This window comes from Labrus bergylta, chromosome 3 (genome assembly GCF_963930695.1).
Source record: "Labrus bergylta chromosome 3, fLabBer1.1, whole genome shotgun sequence".
Taxonomy (NCBI): Eukaryota; Metazoa; Chordata; class Actinopteri; order Labriformes; family Labridae; genus Labrus; species Labrus bergylta.
This window is the reverse complement of record NC_089197.1, coordinates 8,425,503-8,451,887: the sequence shown is the minus strand read 5'-3', so window position 1 is coordinate 8,451,887 and position 26,385 is coordinate 8,425,503. Positions and strand designations below refer to the sequence as shown.

General features: G+C 41.6%; 1 protein-coding gene across 2 annotated transcripts in view; it reads left to right on the top strand.

Annotated features, from left to right (window-relative positions):
• The first annotated feature begins 877 nt into the window (after positions 1 to 877).
• Positions 878 to 26,385, top strand: part of plekhg4 (pleckstrin homology domain containing, family G (with RhoGef domain) member 4) — a 49,549-nt gene continuing 24,041 nt past the window's right edge. The window contains exons 1-3 of one of the 2 annotated variants that reach the window (XM_065952603.1): positions 878 to 1,023; positions 21,691 to 21,888; positions 22,771 to 23,917. In XM_065952603.1, the coding sequence (XP_065808675.1) occupies positions 1,021 to 1,023; positions 21,691 to 21,888; positions 22,771 to 23,917 (1,348 nt within the window). In that variant the 5' untranslated portion in view covers positions 878 to 1,020. Of the gene's footprint in view, positions 1,024 to 21,690; positions 21,889 to 22,770; positions 25,166 to 26,385 lie in introns of both variants that reach the window. The other variant, XM_020654511.3, reaches the window with a different exon arrangement.

The window sequence follows — 26,385 nt, the reverse complement described above, 5'->3', positions numbered from 1 at the left end:
GGGAACAATTTTGTTGGATGGGCAGGTCATGCTTCTGGAGGATTAACGTGCACCTTCAACTGTCTTGATTAGCTGCGACTCCACCGCATCAACGAATTAAGTCCTAGCCGCAGTTGTGCCTGATTTTAAACCTGTATCAATTGCCTACTGTAATAAATGTAAACAACAACAACAACAACAAAAGAGGACCAGAGCCAAAAGCAATCCATGTAGATGTCTGTCCATTTCGGACCACTTTCATGTAGGACAATGAATAGAGAAGCAAATCGGGAGAGAGAGTGGGAATTGACATGCGGCAAAGAAGCCACAGGTTGGACTTGAACCTGGGTCGCCTGCTTGGAGGACTACAACCTCTGCAACTTAACCACTAGTCCATCAGTACTAGTGCTGTCCAAAATGTGTAAACACCTGTAAACATTATCTTTACGTGCAAAGAAACATGTCATTTTGTTGAAGTGTACAGTAAGATGCTTTTTAACATTAAAAACCCCTTATGTTGCTCTTCCAGACTTTGCAAAGAAGAAAGTAATTTAACAGCAAAAACAGGTGTAGCTGGTCTGTCACTTCCTCAGTCTGTGAGATGTTTTTTTTTTTTATTGTGAGTTACATAAATATTTTTCTGGATTTGAACTGACTTTTTGAACCAAAGTCACACAAATCTGGTGTTACCCTTAAGATCTAAAATGTCAGTAAATCCTGTTTATTAATAATATTAGTTTCACACAAGAGGTGTGTTTAGCTTTCAGTAAGACAAAAAACCTGCCAGCAGAGAGAGTCAGAGGGGTGAGGAGGTTGAGAAGGTTGAAGAGGAGGAGGGGGGAGGATCCACAGAATGACTGACTAACTGACTGACAGCTGGTGGGCGGAGCTTAACATGTGAGCAGTTTGTTAGTTACAGCAGAATCAGACCTGACGGGACAAGAGACACACACAGACACACAACACAGAGAGAGGGAGACAGACAGAGGAAAATGACCTTACACTGGAATATACCACAACTGACTACACACTGCAAATACCATGGTAAGATCACACACACACACACACACACACACACACACACACACACACACACACACACACACACACACACACACACACACACACACACACACACACACACACACACACACACACACACACAGAAACAGCCTATAGCACATGTTGAGTGGGTGCATGTGTTTGATTCTGTGTGCTGAAGCCGGTTGTTTGGTGGGGGAGGGGGGCTGCAGGGGTTAGGGTTTCACCCAAGGTGTATGCCTTAAACATTTGTCCTGAAGTGTGTGTGAGTGTGTTCCCAGTCAGTTAAACAGTCAATGCAGTCTGTGTGTGTGTGTGTGTTTGTGTGTGTGTGTGTGTGTGTGTGTGTTCCTGTGTACAGTTTAGATAAGGAGTTTGTTCAGTACAATTAGTTACAGTATGCCTTCAGGTTTTAATCAACAGAATGGGAAACATTTGAAAAACAGAAAAAATAAAATGTATGAAACATGATGACAAACGAGACAATTTGTTTGTAAGAGATGAATTTAGATCAAAACAAACTACTGAAGTGCAACTGAGAGATTTGTTGATGTCACCACATCCAGAATGTCAAAGTCATATTTTGAATTTTAATGGAAGAGAGTTGAAGAAATGCTAAGATGAGCTTTCATTTCATTTGGGAGATGTCTTTAAACATGTTAAATGAAGCTTTACTGAAGCTGAAAAATGATGTTTCAAGACTTAGGAAAACATGTTTGTCTCTCAAACTGGAGAGAAAGTTCAGTACACTTTTAATTTTGCTACAGTGCATTCACACATTGATGATGTTTTGTATTTCCAAATTCTCAAATATGCACTCCTGAAAATGTTGTTAACAGTCCCGGTCTGGTTGTTCACACATGCACCTCACAGTGGGAGACTACCCCTGTCAGACAGGAGGGGGGGGGGGGGGGGGGGGAGGGGGTCTCCTGAGAAAAACATGACGTAAAACAAATAACGCTAATGTGTGGAACAAAGCAACAGGGTCGGCTATATGACGCTATAATGCAAATATTTGCATCCATATCAATGCAATGTGTAGTTCATCAGAATCACAATATCGGCGGACAGTTAACATAATGCAGCCGTTTAATTTAGTGCACGGAGATCGTATAGCCAGCGGTCGCATACATACAGTCTATAATGGTGCACCGATCGCGAGGAATAAACGTCACCACCCCCTCCTCCCACCCGCTCAAGGTGAATTCTCCGGATTACATCCCGCTGCGTTCTCACATCAGCTCACTCAGAATTTCTGCGGAAAGAATACTAGCAGAAGTCACTCTGGGTAAAGTCTGAGAGAAACATTGGGCTGTTTGCGTTCACAAATTGTAGCTCCTCCTGAAAACATCAGGAGTTTTTTCAGGCCCTAATAGAGACACAAATGGAGAAATGTTGTTTTAGACCTGCTGTGGATGATCAGCATGTGAAGGACTCCTGTAGAGTCACTGAGAACTGAAGTGTCCCTGTTTTGTCCCTGTGCTCTTCCCGTAGTCGGTCTGTTAGATTCTGGATTCATGTTTTATTCTTCACTCCTCGTGATAACAGCTCAGGATGTTTTGTTGCTATAATCACCTCGCTGAGAGCAGGAGGACTCACTTCTGCAGTCTACACAAATCATTCCTAAAACATAAATGTTTAGGAGCTTATGGTGTCATTTCAAGTTGACTTACTCATTTAGTGAAAGAAGCAGAACTCAAGATGTTTGATGTGTGCAAACTTTGTCTGCAGGGCGACATGTTTGGAGAGAATTTCCTCTTTAGACAAACAGTCAGTCACGAGCAGACAGACGGGTTTCAACCTTGTCTGTCTCAAGTTTATCGAGTTCGTCCCAAACATTTCAGGCATTCTCTTAAATGCCACAGTTCTTGAAAAATGTTTCCTTCAAGGACAGAAACTGACAATTTAGACCAAAGAGCAACAACTGAGTCTTTGTTTTGAATGTTTCATTACGATTACTGATGAAATCATATGTTCTTTATTCAAGGCTAGATTTTGAAGTAAAATGGGATCAGCAACATAAAAACAGTGTTTTAAAGATTTCCTTGCTGCTTACTTGAACATTGAAGCCCTATATCTGAACACTATCGTAAAGAGTCAGTTTTTTTCAGAGTCAATTTTTTTGTTTACCAACCAGGTTTACAGAAACTAGGAATTTGTCTGGGTAAATATTGATAGTCAAATATTCATCAAACTCTACCTGCTCTTGATAACATTTACTTTAAACTTTTGTCTTTCTGTCAACGGTTTCTTCTTCAGAGTTCATCCTGAGAAACACCTGCAGCTAAAATCTATAACAATCCTCCTCAGTCTAAAACACTTCAATAATTATAATATAGTTTAATTTCCAGCCTCTGTTCCTGCATCTGATCTTTATATTTCAATCTGCATTCTTTAAAGGGTTTGAAGAGTTTCAGCTTCAAACTTCTTTTTGTATCAGAAGACTTTGACAGAAGGAATAAAGAGACCCGAGGCGGCTGTTTCTCTTATGTCACTTATTCTCTGTGTGTCATCACACACCTTAGCAGGGATGTTGTGTTTCCATGGAGACATTGAGTGTGATTGTACACACTCCCGGGGTGTGTTTTCAGGGCTTGCGTCATTTCACTTAAAGGTGGAATATCAGTAAAAAAAATATAATGTCAGACATGTTCAAGCACTAGATCGCAGCGGTGCTTTCAGTCAGATGCAAACCAGTTAACAGCTATCAAACACCCTGATGATTTATTTAGACTTTTATAGTGCCAAGAATAATTGATAAATTGATTTGTCGGTTGTGTAAATCAGTCTTTGGTCCGCTTTGTGAGGATTTAAAAGCTTCTTTTTCAGACCATGATATGTTAAACATCTGCGTGTATTAGGAACAAAGGTTGGATAACCCCAAAAAAACTTTTTCAATTTCAATATTTTCAATTCTTCGCTGATATATTCATCTATTATTTCTTTGATAAACTGTTTAATGTTTCTTTTCTAGATATAGAAAACTGTCTATGAACAATTCTAGACCTAGTCCAAAGAAGTTCATGATTCATAAAACTAGCTCTTCCGCTGGAGAAGGCAGGTACATGCACATTTATGGACTTTTTTAAAAGTGATTCTTATCATTGATTCACAAAAAAGTTGACCTATTTGGTCATGAGATTTAAGGAAGGTGCTTGTTTGAGGTTGCCGCTCTGTCGTAAGCTGCCGTCTTTGTTGTCTGAGGATAAAATGTGCACAATTGACCATAAACAAAGTGAAAGTGTCTGCATAGTTTAACTCTGGGTAAATACCTTAATCGTTACAAATGTGTTGACTAACCACGATGCTGCTGAAGTCAACAGAACAGAAATGAGTTGTTGTTTTATTTGAAGACATCTCTCTTGGTTTTGGTCGGAGGTGACCTGTGACTCAGACTTTGCCATGTTATGCCATCATGTTAATGATGTCGGACCCTGATGTCACTGAGGTTTGACCGCGTTTATTGCCTTTTAACCCTTCAGTGACTTCTAACCGCTGTCACTGATTAAACAATTGATCCCTGCAGGGTATGACTAAATCAATGTTAAGACCCATGTCTGGAAAATGTAAGATCCCATCATCAGAGAAGAAGCTTAGAACTTAGAAGTGGTTCCTAACAATAATTAAACCGTGTTGCCACGGTGGACACATCTGTGATTTGTAGACAGTCCTGCAAAAATGGCCGTCCCAAAAAGAAGGGATTGTTGTGGAAACATTAAAATGATTAAGCAATTGAATTGATTGATTCTTTTTAACTAGATGGACACTTTTGTGTGATGTCGTGTTCTGGAGGCCTTTCAGCGTAAAGATGAACTCCATACAAAAGTGTGTTTGATTGTCTCACCTGATGGATGTTCCAAACAAAAGAGTGGATTCAGTGCGTTTTCAAATCTGCTTCATGATGTAGTTCCTTTTAACATATTTTTTACTTATTTAATGGAATTTGACAACAGCAACATCTGTTTATTTGTGGTTCTTTCAGCTCCAGTAAGACAGATTTCAGTTTATGTGTCACCTGCTTGATACAGGGCTGGTGCAGTGGTTAGCGCTGTTGCCTCACAGCGAGAAGGTTCCTGGTTCGAATCTCTAACGGCCACGGCCTTTCTGCATGATCTCCATGTGCATGCTTGGACTCTCTCCTGCTTCCTCCCATAGTCCGAAGACATGATCGTTCGGTTAATTGGTGACTCTAAATTGCCCGTAGGTGTGAATGTGAGTGTGGCTGCTTGTCTGTCTCTATATGTTTGACCCCGAACAGCAAAAATGATATTGATAATGGATGGATGAATGCTTGATACAGACAGAAGCTCCAGAGAAAAAAGCATGCATGGTATCCACCTGAGAAAAATAAATACAGAATACTGCAAAGAGGTCACCTAACTGGGAAATTGGTAAACTTCAAGTACCTGGAAGCAGCACTAATGAAAATTCATTGCTGGATTCATTTTACTGCCGGTTTTTGGAAGAGGGAGATGATCAGCCTTTGTGCACCTCTGGATGTTTTGAACTCAGACTTGTTGGCATTTAGTTTTGCAGCGCCGTTTTCGGAGGTTTAATGTTGCTAAACCAGCAGGACGATAATGAATCATAAACACAAAACAAAAATACACTTCCTACTTCGTCTGAACACAGCTTCATGGTTTCATAACCAACAAAGGCATCATTGTAGATATAAGATGAACAGAATGGGATGTAACATTTACTGATAGTGAGTCAAATCACCTGGATGTTCACAGTGAAATAGTTGGACCTGGTTAGGCCTTGCTGCAACATAATCCCTCAGCACACGTGTTGTGTTGGCCAATCAAATGGTTACAGGTGCACATTCCTAATGGATGAGTTTTTCATGGGATGGTGTATTCATAGTGTTTATTTAGTGATAAAACTATCGTTGCTACATATATAAAGACTAACAGATCTTTTACTCATGCAAATCTTTCTGAATCTCTATGAATCTTCCCACCTCATCTGTACCTGTAGGGATAGGACCTTAGCATTTCGTCAACCTGGCACTGGTAGAATAACTGATTGCATACAGATTGTAAACAAGTTCGTCAATGACGCAAATACAAACAAATCAGGCCCGTACTACCTGCCCATCAGAGTCCACGTGCTTGTAAGAGGAAGTGGCAGTTTTTTAGATATTTTTTACCAAAATGCTGCAGCTGATGGAGGAGAAAGTGCCTCTTTCTGTTAAAAACAGCCAGAAGGATTGTCTCAATAAAGACTTCATCAGTCTTTGTATAATCTGATGTAGAGTCAGGATGCTGATGCCTGGCAGCGCAGCACTCTGCTCTGGTTGAAACAGACAGACAAAGATAAGAAAAGTGCAGAGGAGAGAAAAGGAGACATGTTCAGGCTCTTCTTTACAGACTCTAAATCAGAGATGTTAGGACTTGTCTAGGGACTGCTGGGTAAAAAGATGGAGGGGAGGGTTGGGGGGGGGGGAGTCATGAGAAGCTACAGGAATGTTTGGAGCATTTGGATAATGGACTCGTACTGATGGATGGAGGTTGTTGGGGTTTGCACAGGAAACAACATGCTGTTATCACCGGGGTGTGTTATAGTGTATTCATGATCTGTCACCACTTCAGCTGCATCTTAAATCAAGTACATTTGATTTTTTACTGATCAATAATGTTAAATAACTAGCTAGTATGATTTATTCTAGAGCCCGGCAGAATTTTAAAAGCTGCAGTTCATTGAGAAAATTCACTTCAATATGAATTTTCCTGATAAATTCTAAACGAAAAGCTAATTCTATTTCTAAAAAAAAAATACAACTGAAAATTAAAGTCACAAGTCTTAAAAAACACAACTTCTTCTTGGGTCTTTTCTTTATAGAGGGGGAAGTGAGGCTCTTTAGTCTGAGTTTAAATCAACTTTCAAAATGCACCAAACATTCAACGGCAATGATACAAAACCAATTTCCCCCCTCACCTTGGGGACGAACCATTCCTAACTTCTCGTTCCAAGAACTCTGCACACTTCACAACAAACTGTTAATGGAAATTCAAAAGGAGTCATATCTATGTGAGTCTATAAAATATCCTATTCATTTTTTATCTTGGTCTGCTCAATGTAAAATGATGATCGTTCGCTTTAAAGGCTCTCTTCTCTTGGCGCCTTGTGTAAACAGAGCTGTAGCTCTTTTTAAAGGAATCTATTCACTGTCAAATGTATCCCTTCCTTATTGAAAATCTTCACTGTGGAAAATGTAAAAAAAAAAAAATATCAGTTCACCTGACACCTACCTGGTGGCAGCAGTTCCAGGCATAAACAAGAACTTAATAGAAATGGACAATTTTTATGCGGATGTTTTAGCTTATAGAAAGGCATCAATATTCATTTCAGTCTGATTCATAACCAGCCAAAGAATTTGAGTCAATTTGAAAAGCTTCAATAATTAGGTACGTGTGGAGCGATGGGAAGTGTGACCTTAGTTTAAAAAATACATGAATCTAATGCAAATTTTATTTACATCACGCTTTCCACATCACTTATCGTTCCTGTCCCTTTGCAGATAAGTTGTTAATAACTCATAGTTAATCAGTTTAACTAGGAGGTCAGAGCCTTAAATCAAAGTGCTACAATGCTAGTAGTGCTACAGACATTGTAATTGTAATTGCGCTCCAGTTATGATGCTGTTCTTGCCTGACATCCAAAATACTACAACCAATCCATCTGTTGTGTGTGTATCTGTTGTATAAAAATATCCAACAGAGTTTGGAAAATAGAGTTTGAAATATCAGATAAACGTAGGAGGTGCCAGAGGAGCCATCAGGATACATTACAAACATAAGGAGAAATGCAATTGACCGGGCTTCTTGGCCTGCTTTGGTACTCCCTGTATGCCTCTCTGTTTTGATCAAATCCATCTCCCTATGCAGATATTTAAAATTCTAGACAGTTGTCAGAAGATATTGGTCTTTAGGGTGAGAAGGTAAAACCAAAGCTAAGATTGATGAAGATTCAGAATAAACAAAACACAAAGATGAGACTATTACACTGAATTTATTGTGTTAATTCATGCTAAAGAACCATATAATGTTTATTGCTAGAAAGGCCAATTGGAAATGGATAAAAAATTATGGAAAAGATACCAAGTGCAGAGTCTCCCTTCTTAGCAAAATAGTTGCCTATTACGGTACTTGAGACCAGACGAAGACTTGTCAGGACTTAGATGAGTTAAGACCAGGGTTTAAGATAGAGACAAGATCTCTAAACCAAGTAAAAGTCAGGAGAAGGATCAGAGTGTATCGAGGCTGAGACAAGACCAAGACATGTCAAGACTGAGAAGAGTTAAGACCAGGGTTTGTCGGGTGTGACAAGAGACCAAGACTTTAAGGGATTGAGACAAGTCAAGACCAAGTCATGGAGAAAAAAAAGGTCAAGAACCAAAGCTTAAGTAATTTAAGATAAAACCAAGACTTTCAACATAGAAACCAAGAAAAGACAAAGACTTAGAGGGATTTAGGCCCAATCAAGACTAAACCAGAAGGTATTGACATGACAAAAGACCCAGGATTATGGCACAGAAAGACAACGTTAAGACCAAGACCAGAGAGTATCAAGACTTTGAAGGATTGACACCAAGACAGGGCGAAGACTTTAAGGGTTTTAGACCCAAGACTCAAGACCAGAGTTTTCCCATTTCACAATAAAGACAGGTTAGGATTTGTCTTTATGGCAATTTTGTTTTTCATACCCCTGCACTCATGTCTCAGATTTGTATTTTTGCAGCATTTAACTGAATTCATTTTGATGCAGTTGAACAACACAATGACATGTAAACTTTAGACCAATGCAATCAGCTGATTTGAGCATGAAACACTTTGAAAATGTCAGATCTGAAGGAGTGAACGTTTCTGGGCTGGAGATGATTAGGCTCAGTCTGTGGATACAAAGAGGTTTCCATGTGTGGGGCCACTTTAGGTCTCTGGATCACGTTTAACACTGACCCACTGGGCACCACTTCAGGTCCTGATGGAAGCTGTTTTCACGCTTCCTCTCCGAGGGTCAAATGTCAGGGAAAGGAGTTGAACTTTTGGAGCTGCAGGCTACAACTCAACCGGAAAGGCTTTTATATCTCAGGACTTGTCAGTGACAGGAAGTGTCCATTGTCCTCTGTGGGAAAGGACCGTCCCGGGGCGGTGGACTACAAAGTCCCCATCTCGGACTCTAGAATACATTGCACAATGAGGCAGTGTTCTTGCAGATCCAGAAGATTCATCTTCAGGGCTCTTGTCGTCTTCCTGCTCAAACCTGCCTGAAACCCGAAGCCCCCCCACCCCACATCTTCTGGGAAAACAGCCCGCCACCGAAAGACACACCGCTCCCACCACCTGAACCCGACACCCATCAAAAGAAGATTCCCATTGGACCATTAAATTCTGACCTACTTCAGAGAGACAGGTGAAAGCTGCCTGACATGCACAGGCAGTTTAATGATCCATAGATATTTACAGAAACCATTATTGATTATTTTAGATTTACATTTATGGCCTTTAATTAATTTATGAATATCAGTGTACATTTCATTTTTTCTAAACATTGATGTCCACCTTTTACCTTCAAATACAAAATAACAATAAAAAAAGTGAGATTAAGGGCGCACTAACCAGGCCTGAGCACGGTTACCTTTTGTAAAGTCACAATACAACACATGCATGGCTTTGTTATTATGAAGCGTGCTTAGTTCACAAGACAGACACGATTGAATTTTTTTTAAAAACACTCAAACGAACTGGACATTAAGGGTCAAGGGTGCTTAGGCACGGTACAGATTGCCTAGTGTGAGTGCGCCCTAACAAGAGATGTGCTTTTGCTAACACACCTCAAGATTGAAACCTGCTCGGATGAACAAAATTGCTTCGCTAACTTCTCTCACAGACCCCTCAAGAACAAGAGAAAGCAGCTTTAACTGGACACCAGAAACCAGGTGATGTGGTGGGAATTGAACACTTTTTAGTCTTTTTGGAGTGTTTATCAGATTATCACTGGTCTCTCCCTGGACATCAGCTGAAACATTTTGCCCTCAACGCTGGCAGGTAAACTGGCTGACATCTCACTCTTTATCCCGGAGATTATGATTTCTACCTTTGCAGTAAAGAATTGTAGATTTCTCCCCTTGTATTTTTGGAGTGTTCCTGCAGCTCCTTTGAGTCTGTCTGTGGTTGGAGATTAGCTCAGTGCTTAAATCACAACAGGTCCCAGAGGGGCCGAAGCATTACCTCTTTATTTCTACAAAGGAGCTCAGTGGAGTGGCCTTGAAGTCTGCACAGCTGGGCTCCGCTTATTGGGCAGCGTTGAGAATCGTTCAGTGTTTGAGAAACGCTCAAATCTAATCTCCTGTTTGAGGAACTCGCTGTGTGTCAAGGTCATCACTCCGCACTATCAGTCTCAGCTCTGTGGCGCCTGCTTTAAAACAGCCGGAGAGGTATGGACGTCTTTGTCCTGCTCTCATGGTGAGAGGTTTGTGTTTGTGTGGGATGGATGGACCTCCCCCCTCCTCCCACCAGCAGCCTCAGCTGCTCCCCGCTCTCATGAAGGTGTGAACTCCTGTGAAAACAGAGGAGGCAGACACAAAGACAACAGACAGTGAGGGCTGGTTGTGAAGGGTGTTTGGTTTGGAGAGCCATGCTGAGTCGATACCAGCAGCCAAAGTGAATATTGAATTGGTTAAGGCATCTTTTTCTCTCTGTTTCAAACTAAAACTCTTGTCCTCCAAATTGGAGCTATACCAAAAATGGCTTCAGACCACATAAATCATAGTGCTTGGGATTTGTATTTCATTGTATGTGGAGAAACTGAAACTATGTGAAATGATTAATTATATTGCTCAGTTAAGGTCCAAGCTGAGGGGCTCTAAAGTCTATAAACATATTCTTAACAAATCGCTGCGCTCAGTTGAAAACAGATACAGCGGATGGAAAACCCAGAATAAAAAGTGAACACACAACAAAGCAACAGCAGATCTTGTATCATTTTTGTTTTGCCCACAGTGGGTGTTGATTGTCAAAAGTTTTGTTTCTAACTTACACAAGCTAATGTTACCTCGGGACCTTTACTAAATAAGTACTTACACACAATGTGGGACATTTAGAGAACATTTAAGAGAGGAAATGTAAAGCTAAGGATGCATGAAGACACTGACATCTCATCTGTATCACCAGATAAAGCCTAAAAATTAAATCTGAGTAATCCCCAAAATATTTTCTGCCCACATGATAGGCTGATAAGACAAAGCTTAAATTACTCAGACAGTGGGAGCCATTTTTCAATGATGAAGATGCTTTGGCATGTTTTGCATGAAACAAACGTTTAAATTGTTTTTTTTTGTTCCACACAGTAAATGTGCATATTTTAAAAAGCATGTACTTTTGTGTCTGCATCAAGCTGCAACCTCCGGTGTTGAAAAGTGAAGCCAATGCATCAGTGCAAAAACTTGCAGTTCACAGAGTGTCCACCTGAGGCAGGCTGCAGAATCCCAGAAATCAATTAAAAAATCCCAGTTTTTGCAGCATAAATTAAAATGTTTAAAGACTGGTCCAAAAAAACAAAAAATTGGTCTGATTAGCTTATGTCTTTGGCGCACACTGTATGGAGGGTGAATCTTTTTTATAACTCGTCCTTTTTTATTTTATGCAGGATAAGAACTGATCATAATAAGGGCTTACATGACTGACTGCCGGGGTGCGATGTAGCTGTTGGTCAGGAGGCTTAAGACCTGCCTTGGCTCCTGCTCTTAGCCTGGTGTTAGGTTGGCGATGGCCAACGGTGGGCTTCCAAAGTCCCTTCAGTAACCAATGGGTGAAATCACTCAGACTTCTTACACTATTATTTACATTCTATTGTCTGCTTATGCCAATTTGTAATTCCCCTTCCTGAGGAGCTTGATGCTTTCTGCAGCAAGAGGACAAAATCTGTGCATACATTGCCATCAGTTGGGTAAGGGTTGTATAACAGGTTGCACGATAGATAGATAGATCTTTCGAAGTAAAAGCCAAAACATCAGATCATTTTTTCACTTTTGGACAAAATTCAAATAACATAGCTTAATGCATCTGAGGAGAGAAGAAAAAGAAGCTGCATACCTGTGTTCATTTTTTCTCTGGACACACATCTCTACTGAAACATCTGCAGATTTAGCGCTAACTTTGATGCTGTAGCAATGCTGTGGTTTTGTTTACATGCTGCTCTATCTTCAGTTGACTTGCAGTATGGATGACTGTGGATGTGTTCTGACACATTTTCTGTTATCAGTTGAAAAATGGCAGCCCGGTCTCATCTCACACCTCATGTTTTTAGCCCGGAGCTCCAACTGTTGCTGCACACTGTGATCACTTTACTACTTTCACAGTAATCTCATTCTGTATCTGTTCAGCATTCATTCCAGCCCGTCATTCAAGGAGCCAGATACAATCTGACAGATGAAACTTGGATGCAGTTCGTCTTTAAGCAAGCTGCAGCACGTTCCAGCAGACAGAAACAGACGGGAAAGCAAGAATGAGAACAAAGGAAAGTCATTATAAGAGGAAATGTAGGAATGAAGAAAGAATTACAGCAAGTCAAATAGATGTAAAACTACACCAGAGGAACTTGATGAGAAGAAAGTCCTTCTCACACGGGACTCACATTACCTGTGGGCCGCCTTACTTTTATAATAATTAAGAAAACAGAGGTCGTCTGTGTTGCTATCCCTGTGTGTAATCTATAAAGTGAAATTCCTCCGATAATTAAAGCTAATTCGCCCAAGGTCATCTGATAATATTAGTCCCATGTGAAGCAGTTTCTTACAGAGGCTGCAGAGGAAACATGACGAGTGAAAGATTATACCAATGTCAAATCCAGCAAAATGAGAACATCAGTCCAGTGTATGGCTGGGAATCTTCGGGTGTCTCAGAACTTGATTCGATTTAGATTCTTGGGGGTCACGATTCGATTCTGATCCATGGATTCATGGATTCAAAGTCTATTTTTGAATTACAGTAGTATACTTCAGGATCTACTCCAGTCTTCTGCGAGCCTGGCTGAATTTCTTGCTGCTCCATTTGACATTCTACTGAGTTAAAGAGTTAGCCTTAGCACTCAGCAGGGAGTGACTGATTAGCCCCCTAAAAATCTATTTTTTAAAGTTATGAATCCATTTAAAATCTCAGAAGATAAGAATCTAGATTTTTACATAAAACTATTTTTTCCCCACCTCTAATCCTGTTTGTCCGTTAACTATAGATTGTATCAGCCAGCGAAGAGTTTTCTTAGTTTTATAATTTGAGTTGAAGGTTGTGATTAAATGGTTTAGGATTTTAGAGATGATCACCTGCTCAGAAAGGTGGGAGTTTTTTTTTAAATATATTTTCTTCTTGAAACCGATTTCAAACCTAGATTTGTTTTAACCAATACTGAGCTCCCTTCCAAACTATTGGATAAAATATCAATACAATTATTGAAGGAAACCCCCTATTTTTGACATTTGTGACTGATATAACACTCTGTTAGTATTGCACTATAACTTTTGTAATGATAACTTTATACCTGAAACTCGATGATTTTTGTGGGTTTTCAGACCAATGCATTAATTGGCATACTCGCTGATACCATATATAAAATGTTTGACCCTATAGGAGGTCAGAACTGATACTAGTTTGCAGCAGTCCTGCACAACAGGTAGTACTTTACAAACGTCCATATCTGCAGACCTGTGGACTTGAACGGTCCGTCTGTAAATACTTTGCTGACACTGCACTATTATGCATCCACTGACAATGCACTGATTGTACTTGCAGCGAACTCTCTTGAAATCAAGTCCAGTCATGTTGTGCATATTTTCATTTTTAAAGTTTGACAGTTGGACACAAAATATCTTCTACTTCACTGTAAAGTGTTTGTGACCTGCAGGCTTCAGGTTTCCTTATCAAACGTGTGTAAAGTGCATTTAAAAAAAACAAGCGTCAGCGCTTCAGACAGACTTGAATGAAGCTGCTCTGACACTCTCAGACTACATAGTGGTTAGTTGTTTTGAGGTTTTGGGTCATTAAGAGACTTTATAAGGTTTACAGCCTGTCATGATGCTGCCCCTGCATCGTCCACCGGTAGTTATTGCTTAACTCTATATGTATCCGTTTGCATTTCAAACAAACAAATCTAATTGATGGCGAACAGCATCATGTTGACATTTATTAAACAATTGTGTTGGAGTTAAAGTTAGAAAAGGTCACAAGTTTTATGAAGTCATATTGTTGTAGTCTTGCATCACGGGTAGGTTTGTCACAATAACTATATTTTATTACTAGTAAAAATCTAACAATACCTAAGTCTAAAAAATTAGACTCGAACACCCAATAGTGGGTAAATTCCTGATTTTTATTACCAAACACTGCAGTCAAACTCCTGCCAACATTGTTTAAATTACAAAAACACATTGTCAACATTTCGGTGCCAAAATATTGTTAATGTTTTAAAGTAATCTAAACAGTGCCACTCCCTTTTTTCTGTCTATTTTTAAGTGACATCTATATAGCTTTGCCATCTTTATAAGACACCTAAAGGACTTGTCAGTAAGGAAATGTCAGTATTGTAAATTTCAACAGATATCTTGCTCTCTCTATCTCTCTCTGCTCTGGGTAAAATATGACTGAAGATTTTAATTTTTTATATTCTAGGCTTTGGTACTTAAAAATCCAAGATTGTGTAATTTTAAAACACGTGGTATCGAACATTTTGACAACCTTAGCTGTATGTGCTCCTGACAACCTCCACCACAACACGACAGCTGGCCTGGTCTGTCACTGTGTTCACTTGTAAGGGGTCAGAGATCATGTCTCCTGGGGGTCCCTTGCATTGAGAGCTCCTCCCTCCCCGTGCCGTGTCACCATGATTGGATACTAAAAAAAGGTCATGACTTTTGCTTTTTGGATCTCCTGACCCCTCTTATGGGTCTGGTTGTTTAAACACATGAGCGGCAGAGACAGGGTTAAAGACGTTTATTAGATATCAGCCATATGTCACAATAAATCTTCCGAAGGATGCTGAAAATGGCCATGATATATTTGTAGCTTGAGTTCAGCACAATCAGCCTGCAGGATCCCGGACTCTTGACAGTGACCCTGTTATTTGCTGCACCCTCATCCTCCACACCCAACAGGAACTGGTTTTTCCATCAGCAGTCAGCTGTGCAGTTGTGTGGCAGATGAATCATGACCCTCCAGGGAGAGAGAGGCTGCCACTGACTATTCATTAAAACAAGAATAACCTGAGAGATTGGATTAGTTTATCCTAAAGGCTCCATCTGGATGATTAAACAACAGCCTGTTGTCTGTGATCAAAATCCTGGAATTCAAAAACATGTGATGGATTTTTTTAGGTCCTGATGGAGTTGTTCCCTGAAATGTTGTCTCTGGACTCTCCTGGACTGTGTCACCAGAATGCAGATTCCTGACACTAGATTGACCACCTTTGGTCTGTTGTTAAAACTACAATATCCATGAGCCTTAGCTGCTCGTGCGATAATGAAGAAGTTTTGCAAACATAACCAACTCGATCCAAAACGGAATCAAATCTCACAGTGAACTGATTCAAACCATTCAGTCCTCCATGTTCAAAAAAGTGATCCTTTGTAATCTTAAATTTGTCAGTAAAATGCACCATGGGACTTGTAGTTTTTTTTTGCTGCTTTGAGTTCTGTCAACAGGCTTCTTGAAAATAGCAAATCAATCAGATATCACTTGCAAAACCAGGAGGGAAACCGAGATGGGTGCTTCCATTTTGGTGCCAATCTAACCATGGCAACAGATGTTTAAAGCACCATCCTGACACAATAAACGTGTTTCTTGTGTTGCTGAGCACGCCTCGCTTTATTTAGCTGTCTTGTTACATGGCTTTTTTTACATCATCTGCCGATGACACATGAGGATCAGGTCCGTCTGGTCTCTCCTGTCCTTTTTACTAAAGTAATGAACACTGAATGAGACCATAATCAATATTTCTGTACCTGTTGGTGCCTTGGCATTTTACTGTGGCCTGACAACAAGCTGGATGTTCAGACCAAGAATGAAGCTGATTTAACTCCAAGACCTGTAAGTATTTTCCTTTTCCAAATGTGTCGGAAAAAACAAAATAGTTGTTTTTGTGTTCGATTATTTATTTGAATGTCTTTTGGATCTTTGTCTGGATTATTTTTACCGGCAGTTAAGGCAGCTTGACATTGACCAAGGCCCAGTTTGATGACCTGTTAGCTTGTTTTGGTACCAGGGTTTCTCCAAATACAGCCTCTCTGTTTACACTGTGTAGTACCTGTCCATCTGTCTCTTGTGAGTCACATGTCCGCTGAATCTGGTTTACTACAGTGGTATGATCCCGAAAAACACAGATTTTTCCATGATAAGAAATAATTCACTGGTTCAAAAATAAGTAAATATTAAAGAGATTAGTTAAAGGTCAGAGTTATTTGGGTCAGTCAGCTATGAATTCAAGAAGAAACAACCAACCAGCTTTGAAAAACTGAATTTGGACACCATTCCTGAATGACTGACAGGAGAATCCAGACACTGATAGACTTTGCAGGATCATGTTAATATGCCCCACAGCAGGGGTTCGTGTCCTCATATAGCCTCCAGGAAACTCGCATCTATTCATTTAGACTTGCATCTTTTCATTGACCTAATTTGTAATCCTGCTGCATGAATAACTAAACATGATCTTTACACACCTTAAGTTAAAGGCAATGTCTCAGTTATTGTTTTATTATTATTTAGCTAAAAGCATATCTAATATTTCAATATAACTTCATCATTCTGGTAGCAAATGGAATACATTTCAGTCTGCTGTGACAAAATAGTTTGAGATAGCTCAAATGCAACCAGTCAAACAAGTTCAGTATCACCCATGGATTCCATATTTGAGAGAATCTGGGTTTTCCTCTTCCTGACCTCCCCCTATAAAACTAAAGTCACAGCTCTTCTGAGGGCTCTGCACAGGAAGGACCCTTATATCCACTGCTTTGACCTCTGATCTTTGCCCTCCTGCTAATTGTCTGTTTGTTTTGTCAATGATCTCTGAAGTGAAGCCTCTTCTGCTTTTTTGTATGATTCAGTAAGAGCTCGAGATGAATGAAAGGTTCAAAAAAAGAATACAAACTTATCAAAGAAGTCTGCTCAGTGGAGGATAATGAAGTTATTATTCAGCAGGCTCTGTGAGTGGGTGGCCTGTTTCAGTCTCATGGGAACCTCACTTAGCTTGCTTTGATGTCCCGCCTCCTCACCCCTCCTCACCCTCCTTCACAAGGCAAAGCTGCAGTCCTAATACCATAATCCTCACATTTATATACTCTGTATTCCTACAGTTGGATTAACATTTTGTGTGTGCTGTAGTTAACCCTCATTTCCCCTTTTTTCTGCACCATAGATCTGGTGCTTATTGTTGTTTAAATCACATAGTTTAACACTGAGTTTGTGCTAACGTGCTTTACAAGCCTCTAAATCACACACATGCACACACAGTTTGTTCAAGGACACTCCAACATGTGCTGAGAGGTTGAGCCTCCATTTCTGGGATTGGTGGAGGACTGTGCGTCCCATGCTCGGTTAAACAGAAGTTGTACTTTTAATTAAACATAATTCTAAAGAAAAGGGCGCTCTGATTCTGATGGCAAGGTAAACCCCATTAGATAGTGTCCAATTCAATTGTTATTGATTTATTTTAGTCAAGCAGTTTTAGGTGACTGGGGCAGATTTTGGTGCAGACCATGTCTACAACAATACATAGCTTAGTGTTTATGTCCGAACTCCATCTTGCTTTCTAAACACTGGCCGGGCTACCTGCAATCTGCTTAGCTGAAATACAGACTTTGGATAAGTACCTAACAGGGTTGAACATTTACTTTTGGAGTCAAAAATCTGACAGTCACAAGTTTTTTTACCGTCCACTTTATTTTAATCGACAGCAAAATGTAATATATTATAATTAAGGCTTACAGTATTCAAGTGAAAGGCTATTAAAGAAAATACTGACATTAGGAGTAAGTGCGGACGGTGCAGCTTGATTTGCGTTGTTTCTTGTCACAAATCACTCTGTTACATTACTTTTATTTACCAGCCACGGTGGCAGGTAGGTTGAGCAAATTCACCCATCACTGCAAAAAAAAACAAAAAAACACTTGTATTTGGCTGGTGCCTAATACAACCCGCCAATAAAAATGTAAATGATCCCTTTCATACACTGACTTTACTTGTGCTAAAGAAGCTTTCATTTATATGTGCAGGAGCCCCAGTTTAGCCTAGTGGTTGCAGCGGTTGTAGTCCTAACAGTTGTTCTCGGTTCTCCCGACATTACACTGTCCTTTCAAAATAAAGGCAAAAAGTGGCCTAAAAATATCTTTAAAATTCAAAACATGGTTTACAAAGAAAATGAAGTGCTCCGTACATCCAAGAATAATTTACAACCTTTTCCCTCATAGAGAAGGCATCTTACTTAAAAAAAAAAAAAAAAAATCAAGTCCAATATCATTATTCATAAAAGTAAATTAAGTTTTTACAACATTTTACAAAATACTGAAAATAAAGAGGAACAAGGTAACCATGAGAGCTGATAAATGAACCCACCTCTTCAGGAGTATATATGAAACTCTTTAGCTCAGGGTTGTAGTTAGAGTGTGCCGCAGGCCAAAACACACCTACAGAAACCTTTTAACTGCTGAGTGACGAGTCGTAAACTCATGAAGTTATTATCTTTAAAGGCTAACAATGATTTAGCTGCTGCAGACGAGCTGACAATTTATTTTCTGTGAAAAGTTTGTGTCTGTTTTTTTTTTAATCCTTTTAGAATTTTTGGACGAAGCGTGTTTATGGCGCTGTGTGAAATTGTGTTGACTTTAGTTCCCGCTCTGATCCAAAAGAGTTTCTGTCTTTGCTTGCGTCAACGGTTTGCAACTCATGATCTGTAATCGGTCATCGTGCCTTTCAGCAGGACAAAAATCCCCCCCACTCTCACACACACACGCACACCCCCTTCAGCCCCGTGCCACCCTCCACCCAGTGTCATCTGATATCCTGCTGCTAATATTGGCCTCAGAACTGCATTTGGCTGCCAGTTGTTGTGTATGAATCTCGGCCAGCTGAGTCACATCCAGAATATTCAATGCAGCAGAGACTGACGGAGAACGTTACATGTGTTGCTGGGTGAAAACAATGATTGATAACTGGAAGCAGTGGGAATCTACCTTCTGCTTTACATGTTGTACGTTATTAGCTCACCAGGTACTCATCAGACCCCTCTGTTATAAGCTTGTTAATGGTACGTTCCATTTACCTCGTAGTTGGGAATGAGGTCACACCCGAGTTAACCGCGTTCCTGATGCGTTGTCAACAAGTCGAACAAGCAACATGTCCGCCTCCTGGATTACCTTTATTTTTTTTTAGCTAATACCAGGTGATACAACACACGATGTGATAGTTAGTGCGCGAAAAAATAACATGACAACATGTCCACAGATAGAACTTGCACGATACTATCAGTGTGATTGACACAGGTAGGATGTGTCAAAAGGAAGGAGTGTGGCTCTCTTTGTTAATCGCTCTTGTACAGGTGCAGCCGAGGGCGAGGCATGACTCGTCATATTTCCTTGTCTTTGTTTCAGGAGTTGTAGTTTCTGTGACGTCTGGTGTAGATTCATTGTCAACCTTACATTGACCTGGATGTCCCCTCACTAAGTTTGCCATGCTTTGCTGTCTGCAGAATGGTGTGCATTGTTTTCATTAAGCCTTGCTGTGCCCCCCCCATCCGTCGTAACCCTGGACCCCCCTGGAGGCCCCACTTTGGGGATCACTAGTTTAGTTAGAGAAGTAGTCTGAAAGTCAGTAAGCAGAAACGGTATAACGGTATGCAGAGGTCACAGTATAGTACAAGTTTGGTACAACAGGAAGAAAAGCAACCGGAAGTCCTGATGCAGAGCTTTCTTTCATTTCTTTAATTTATTGAGAACCGATAGTAGTACAAGTTACAGATTACAGGTTTTGACTGAGGAAGACGCAGTGTGTTGAAACCTTAGTCCTCTGCACCTAAATGAATTTTCCTTTAGCATTTTGTGTGCTCCAGTACTCTCTTTGGATCATTTCTGAGAGGAGTCCAAAATAAAGAAATATAAGATGTAAGACTAAATTAGAGATATTCATTAGCATGTTGACGTGTTTAAAAGGACATGACATGAGCCTGAAATCTCAGCATACAAAAAGGTCTTCTAGCTCTTCCATGTAGTTTTGCTTTATTACCCTTCTTCTCCCTCCTGACTTTTGCTTTTGCCTGTTTAATTGACGGACAAGATATAACTTAAGGTCCATAATAACAGCTGAGAAATTGTGCATGTAGTCAGAAGTTATGTAGTTTATCACCTTAAAATGATGCTGCAGAATAATAGCAGGACCAATAGTACTTTATTCAGTAGATGTTGCCAGGTGCACAACTCCAGGGTCACACACTGGAGCATGCTCTGTTGTAAGATGCAGACTAAGTAAGGGAATCAATAATCAACATAGTTTGACTCCCTATAATGGTGCACTGAACAGAGTAGTTTATAAAAGCTGTGGGAAGCTCCCAGTGTGAATGATAGAATTCTATATGTATGTGCGTCGTCCACCTTCAAGTGTGGGGTTTTGGAGTGATATATCTGTGAGAGACACGCTGGAGGATGAAATTAAAATTAGGACGAAGAGGGAACCTGGAGTCATATTCTCTCATGCAAACAGAAGGAGCGAGTGAAGATTAAACAGAAATAAACTTCTGCACATGAACTGTGAGAGCCACTGAAGTCAGCATTTAAATGTATGTCGGTCACAGAAAGCTGGAGCCAGACGTCGTGTGCCGGCTGATATTTTTACCTGCAGCTTCCAGACCAGTGGATCCAGTTACTGCCCTGTTCCTGTTCTCCCCACGGCAGACGGGGCCTCCCAGCCAGGCCTTCAGGGCCCGCTGGGCACTCCCAGGGCGTTTAACCCGAAATGTTGAACTTGTTTTTGTCTGTGAGCTCAAAGATTGAACACGTGCTAATATAAGGCGTGTTGGCAGTGGGAGAGCAGCTACAGAGCTGGGTATAGAGGAAAAACAGCTCACTAAACACTTATGTACAGCACAGAGGCATACATGTATAGAAGAAGCTGTGGTTGGTGTAAATGGCCAGTGGTCTGGTCTGGTAAATTCACCTGAAGAGCAGAGTAAACAAAGGATCAGATTATGTCCAGGTCTGACTGTTTCTCTGCGGGCAGGTCGCTGTGTCTCAGTGGTCAAAGAAAAACAGAAGACATGTTTGAAATGTGGAAGGCGTTCAATGACTCTCTGTTCTCTGTGTGACAGGAATGTGATGCAGAGGTGTGGTGTTTTTAAAGACAGCAGCTGTATCTCTTGTAAACACAAGCACATGCTCACAACTGTTGGTTTAGCTTTTATGATTTAACCTTGGAGCAACACTCGAGAAACATAATCCAGAGCTGAATGACTTAAATGTTCTTATCTTCAACTGTTTCATTCTATCCTCTGTAAAATATGGTTTGGAATATATTCTAGTGCTGAGATCATGCCAGGCGCTAAGTGTAGCGTACAAACAATTGTAAACTAAATTAAGAGCGCAGTGAAGTTAAAAGCGGTTAAAGTCTGACCTTCAGCTTAATTGTTCTTTTTCAGGACTCTGAATCTCTGGACCGCTGCATCCAGAGTGCTCTCTCAGCCCTCTACCCGCCTTTCCAGGCCACATCTCCGACCGTCCTCTGTCAGGTCCTCAACGTGGTCGAGAGCTGCTACAGAGGAGACGGTCTTCGCTACCTGATCCACTTCCTGCTGCCTGCAAAGCAATTCTTAGCAAACCTCCAGCAAGATGCCTGTGTGAGTATCACACGATGTGTCTGTCGTACATTCTGTGGGTGCTGTCTCCCTGAAGCCCCAGGAGGCTTGGCCACTTTTCAGTCAGTTGAAACCATTGATAAGTCGCAACCATTAGGCCTGAAGAGACTATTATTACATCTATGGGGGCTACCTGTCAGTGTGTTGTTTCTTCTGTTCAGGCTGTAGTGGATACTGATGATCTCAATGGGCTACCAGTCTGTTAGTTGTGCATAGCTCTGTAAGTGTTATCACAATTAGTGGAGGACCTAAGTGATTCACTGCTACAAAATGCTGCAATGTTTGTGTGGTATGTTGTATCGTATTCCATATCTTCAAATAACTTTTTGTCTCTGGACAATAAGTCACAGTGTATCATATCCTCAGTTGACTAAATGAACTGTGAACATCACAGTGAGTCAGGACTAAACTCTGTGAGGAACTTACTCTCACTCACTGATGACTCAATCCGACCGCTTTCTCTCCGATCCTGTCTGTTCTTGCCTGTTTTTAGCTGCTCGCGTGATTGGCTTATGTGTCATGTTTGGTTAAGGTGACTCTGCAGGTTTGTCACTCACCTTGCGGCTGCTGGGTGGTGCCCCACTTAATCACAGAGGGCAGGAAGTCACTAAGTGTTTGTGGGAGAGTTATGAAGACGTTTTACAGCTCAGGTTCAGACACAGCTTTATAATGTATGAATCTGACTTTAAAACACTCTCTGAGTGATTTATTCTTTATTTAAACTTTTCAGAACAAGACAAAAATACTCACATCAAAGTCGATGTTAAAGAAGCCTTTTAAGGTTTTAAGGGAGAAAAAATTAACCTCTCCTCTCCTCTCCTCTCCTCTCCTCTCCTCTCCTCTCCTCTCCTCTCCTCTCCTTAGGTGAAGTACTGTGGTCTGTTGTTCCGCCATGAAGGCTGGCCTCTGTGCGTCCATGAGAAGGTAGTCGTTCAGCTCTGTCCTCTGGACCCGTGCCTTCTCCTTCCAGGAGACTTCTACCTGCTGGTTTCTCCTCCTGCTGCTGTCCCCCCACCACCTCGAGCACGAGGCGCCTCCTGCAGGAGCACTGTCGCCGCCTCCCCTCGTCTGCTCCTGTGCAGCTTGTCAGCCAGCAGCCATCATGTGGAGCAGCGCGAGGTGTCGGAGATAGCCCTGAGATCTCTCTTCAGCATGGCCTGGCTGGACTCGGTCAACAGAGAGAGGGAGCACCAAGGAGCGTCCAGGTTGGAGCGCTGCCTCCTCTCTGCCAATGGAGATGTCTTCAGGGTCCCCTGGGAGGACCTTGTTTACCCACAATTCATCAGCCAGCCCCGGACCTCACTGAAGGAAGATCAGGAATCATCAGTTAAGGATGGAGATTTGCTAATAAATACATCAACCAATCAGTGCAGAGATACTGATACCTCAAGACAGGATGTTAAGCTCCTCCCATCTTCAACTAAAACTGAGAAATCACAAGCAAGCAGCGACGACTCGGACTCAGAGGGCGAATATGTGGAGCTGTCGGAGCTCCCACTGCCTCGCTTCTCCCCTCAGAAAGGCTCCTTAACGCAGTCCATCAGCCTGCAGCACAGAGCCCGCACCAGCACACTCACCGCTGCACACACACCTCAAAACACTCCCACAACCACTGACACACCAGCTGCTATGAGCACAAACACGTCCCAAAACACTCCCACAACCACTAACACACACTCCTCTGTCAACACACAACCGCAAAACACTCACAAATGCATCAATACACACACTGTGAGCACAAACACACCTCAAAACATTCAACCACTGACTGCTGCTATAACACACACTCCCAGAACTGCTCACACAAACACCACACACTCGTCCTGGGCCTACGAGAAGGTCAGTTCTGCCACTGTCCTGTGCTCCAGGCTCATCGAGGAGATCCCCAACCAGGACTTCAATGAACCGGTCATCCTCACCCCAATCTCCAGCACCTCCCCCCCCTCCTCCTCTGCTGCTCCTCCTGAAGTTGTGAAAACCTCCAGCTGGATGCCACTGGAGCAAATAGAAGGTACTGATCCAGAGGGGAGTCTGAAGACACACACTAAATCTGCAAACTGCACAGAACAGACAGAGAAGCATGATTTGAAAGAGATCAAGGAGGAGTTTGAAGAGGAGAAGCAAGGGAAAGAGGAGACAGAGGGGGAGGGGGAGCTGATGGGACAGGAAGAGAGGCATGAAATGTTAGAGAATGAGGGTGAAGAGAAGGAAGAAGAACAGGTGGAGGACAGAGAGAGTAGAAGGCACACATACAAAGCTGAAGAGAGAGGAGAAATTAAGGAGTATGAAAGTGAGACAGAGGAAGAGTTTGATGAGGAGGAAGAGGATGAGTCAGAGGAGGATGGAGCAGAGGAGGTGGAGGTAGAAGAGGAGGTTCAAGTTACAATTGTGCAGCAAAGTCAAGAAAGACGAGAGGAGGAGCAGCAGGTGATGAAAGAAGAAGAGGAGAGAGAAGGAGGAGAAGAGAGAGGAGGTGAACAAAAACACAAAGATCAGGAAGTTTACACACAAGCTGAGAGCTCTTGTTCTGCAAACGATGCACAACACACACATTCTGAAGACTCTTACTGTGAAAATAATACACAACACACAAACTCCTGTTCTGAAAATAACGCAAGTCACACACACTCTGAGGTCTCTTATTGTGAAAACAGAAGGCAATTTAAGGAGTCCATCACACCTCACGAACTCTCTGAGGGCTCTTTTTCTGAAAGTACCATAACACACACAGACTATAAAGACTCTTATTCTAAAAAGGATGAACAACACACACACTCCGAGGACTCTTTTTGTCAGAAAAACACACGTGTAGAAAAGTCTCAAACGCACCACGAACAGCCTGAGGATTCTTATTATGAAACGAACACTCTCCAAACTCACTCAGAAGACTCTAAATGTGAAAAGAGCACACAAGAAACCCAATCTGAGGGCTCTGATTCTGTAGGGAACATAACACAGATCAAGGCTGAAGACATGCACACTGACAATAACACACTTCAAAATCAGTCTGAAGACTCGTATACAGAAGTAAACACACTCAAAGCCCTTGCCGAAGACTCTTGTTCTGAAAAGAACACATTTCAAACACACCCTGAGGAGTCTAACACACCAGCGCTGCATCCGGACTCAACTGGGAGTCTATGTGAGGAGTCTGAAAATGCACAGGAGAAGCTGACGGAGGAGAAGGAGGAAGAGGAGGAGGCAGCGTGCTGCTGTGAGGAGGTTGGTGGAGGAAGAGCTGCCGAGCTTCCAACTGAAGGTACAGAAACCTGTTTCTCCTCATCGCTCCTTATTTCCTTTTCCTGCTTTCCATCCCACAAACTGTCCTCATGTATCACCACCTCCTCCTTCTCCTCCCATTCCTCCTCTGATTGGCTGTAACAGTCCTCCTCCTCCTCCTCCTCCTCCCTTTTACCTTCCTCTTAATCCATCTCTTTAGGAAGAACTTTGTAATTTCTTTTAAGGTTTATTTTTGGGCCCCTTATGCCTCCATATAGAGACAGGGCAGGGGTTGAAGTCAGAAATTGGGGTGCAAAAGTCGGGGATGACATGAGGGAAGGGAGCCTCAGGTCGAACTGTCAACCCGGGCCGCCCAGAGCAGCACCACAGCCTCTGTACATGCAGCATGCACACGAACCACTAGGCCACCGGCACACCAAGAGAGAACTTAGTTAAGAAGATACTCACTATGAAATAATAAAGGCCTGATTCTCCCCTTTCAGATTTTCTTGTGGTGAGAAGTTTGTAGAGAGTGATTAAACACAATTAATATATCTGATATTCTGTATTGTGGGGGGAACCCCATGGACAGCACGCACGCACTCTGTGGATTGTCATGTGTACGAAGCGACGGCCAAAGGGGAAGTGAGCTGACTGAATTAGGAAGAACAACAACTGCAGCAAATCAATTTTTGCTCACCTCCAGCTCACACTGTATCATGTACAGACCATGCTCATGCTGTCTTCTTTACTTTGTGATTTTTGATTGAAACTGCGTCCATCGTCAGACATGTCCATGGCTCTAAAGTCCTGTTTGACCGTTAGAGATTTAGTGAGATTTCCAGTTGTTAGAGTCAGCACTCTCTCTCATGAATGAATCTGTTGGTGTGCTGTTTTGGTCACGTCACTGCTCTCCACGCTGTATAGGAACAAAACTGCTGAATTTGTCGTCGTGTGTGGGGTCTCTCACATTTTCAACATCTGTTTTTTATTTTATTTTTTATTGTGGGCAGGACTTTAGTGGAGCACTGGTCAGCTGGTTAGTGGACTAGTTAATTCCCCTGGTTTTATAACTGAAGGTTTGATTATATAAAGATAAAGACTCATTCTTTCTCTGTAGTCGAACAAACACAGTGAACAGAGCACTGACTCCAGGCTTCAACACAACGTCTGCAGATTGCCCCGGCTGTTAAATGAAAAGAACTGAACGTCTCCTCCCCGAGGCTGTTTGATCAAAAACATTTGACAACTTCAAATACC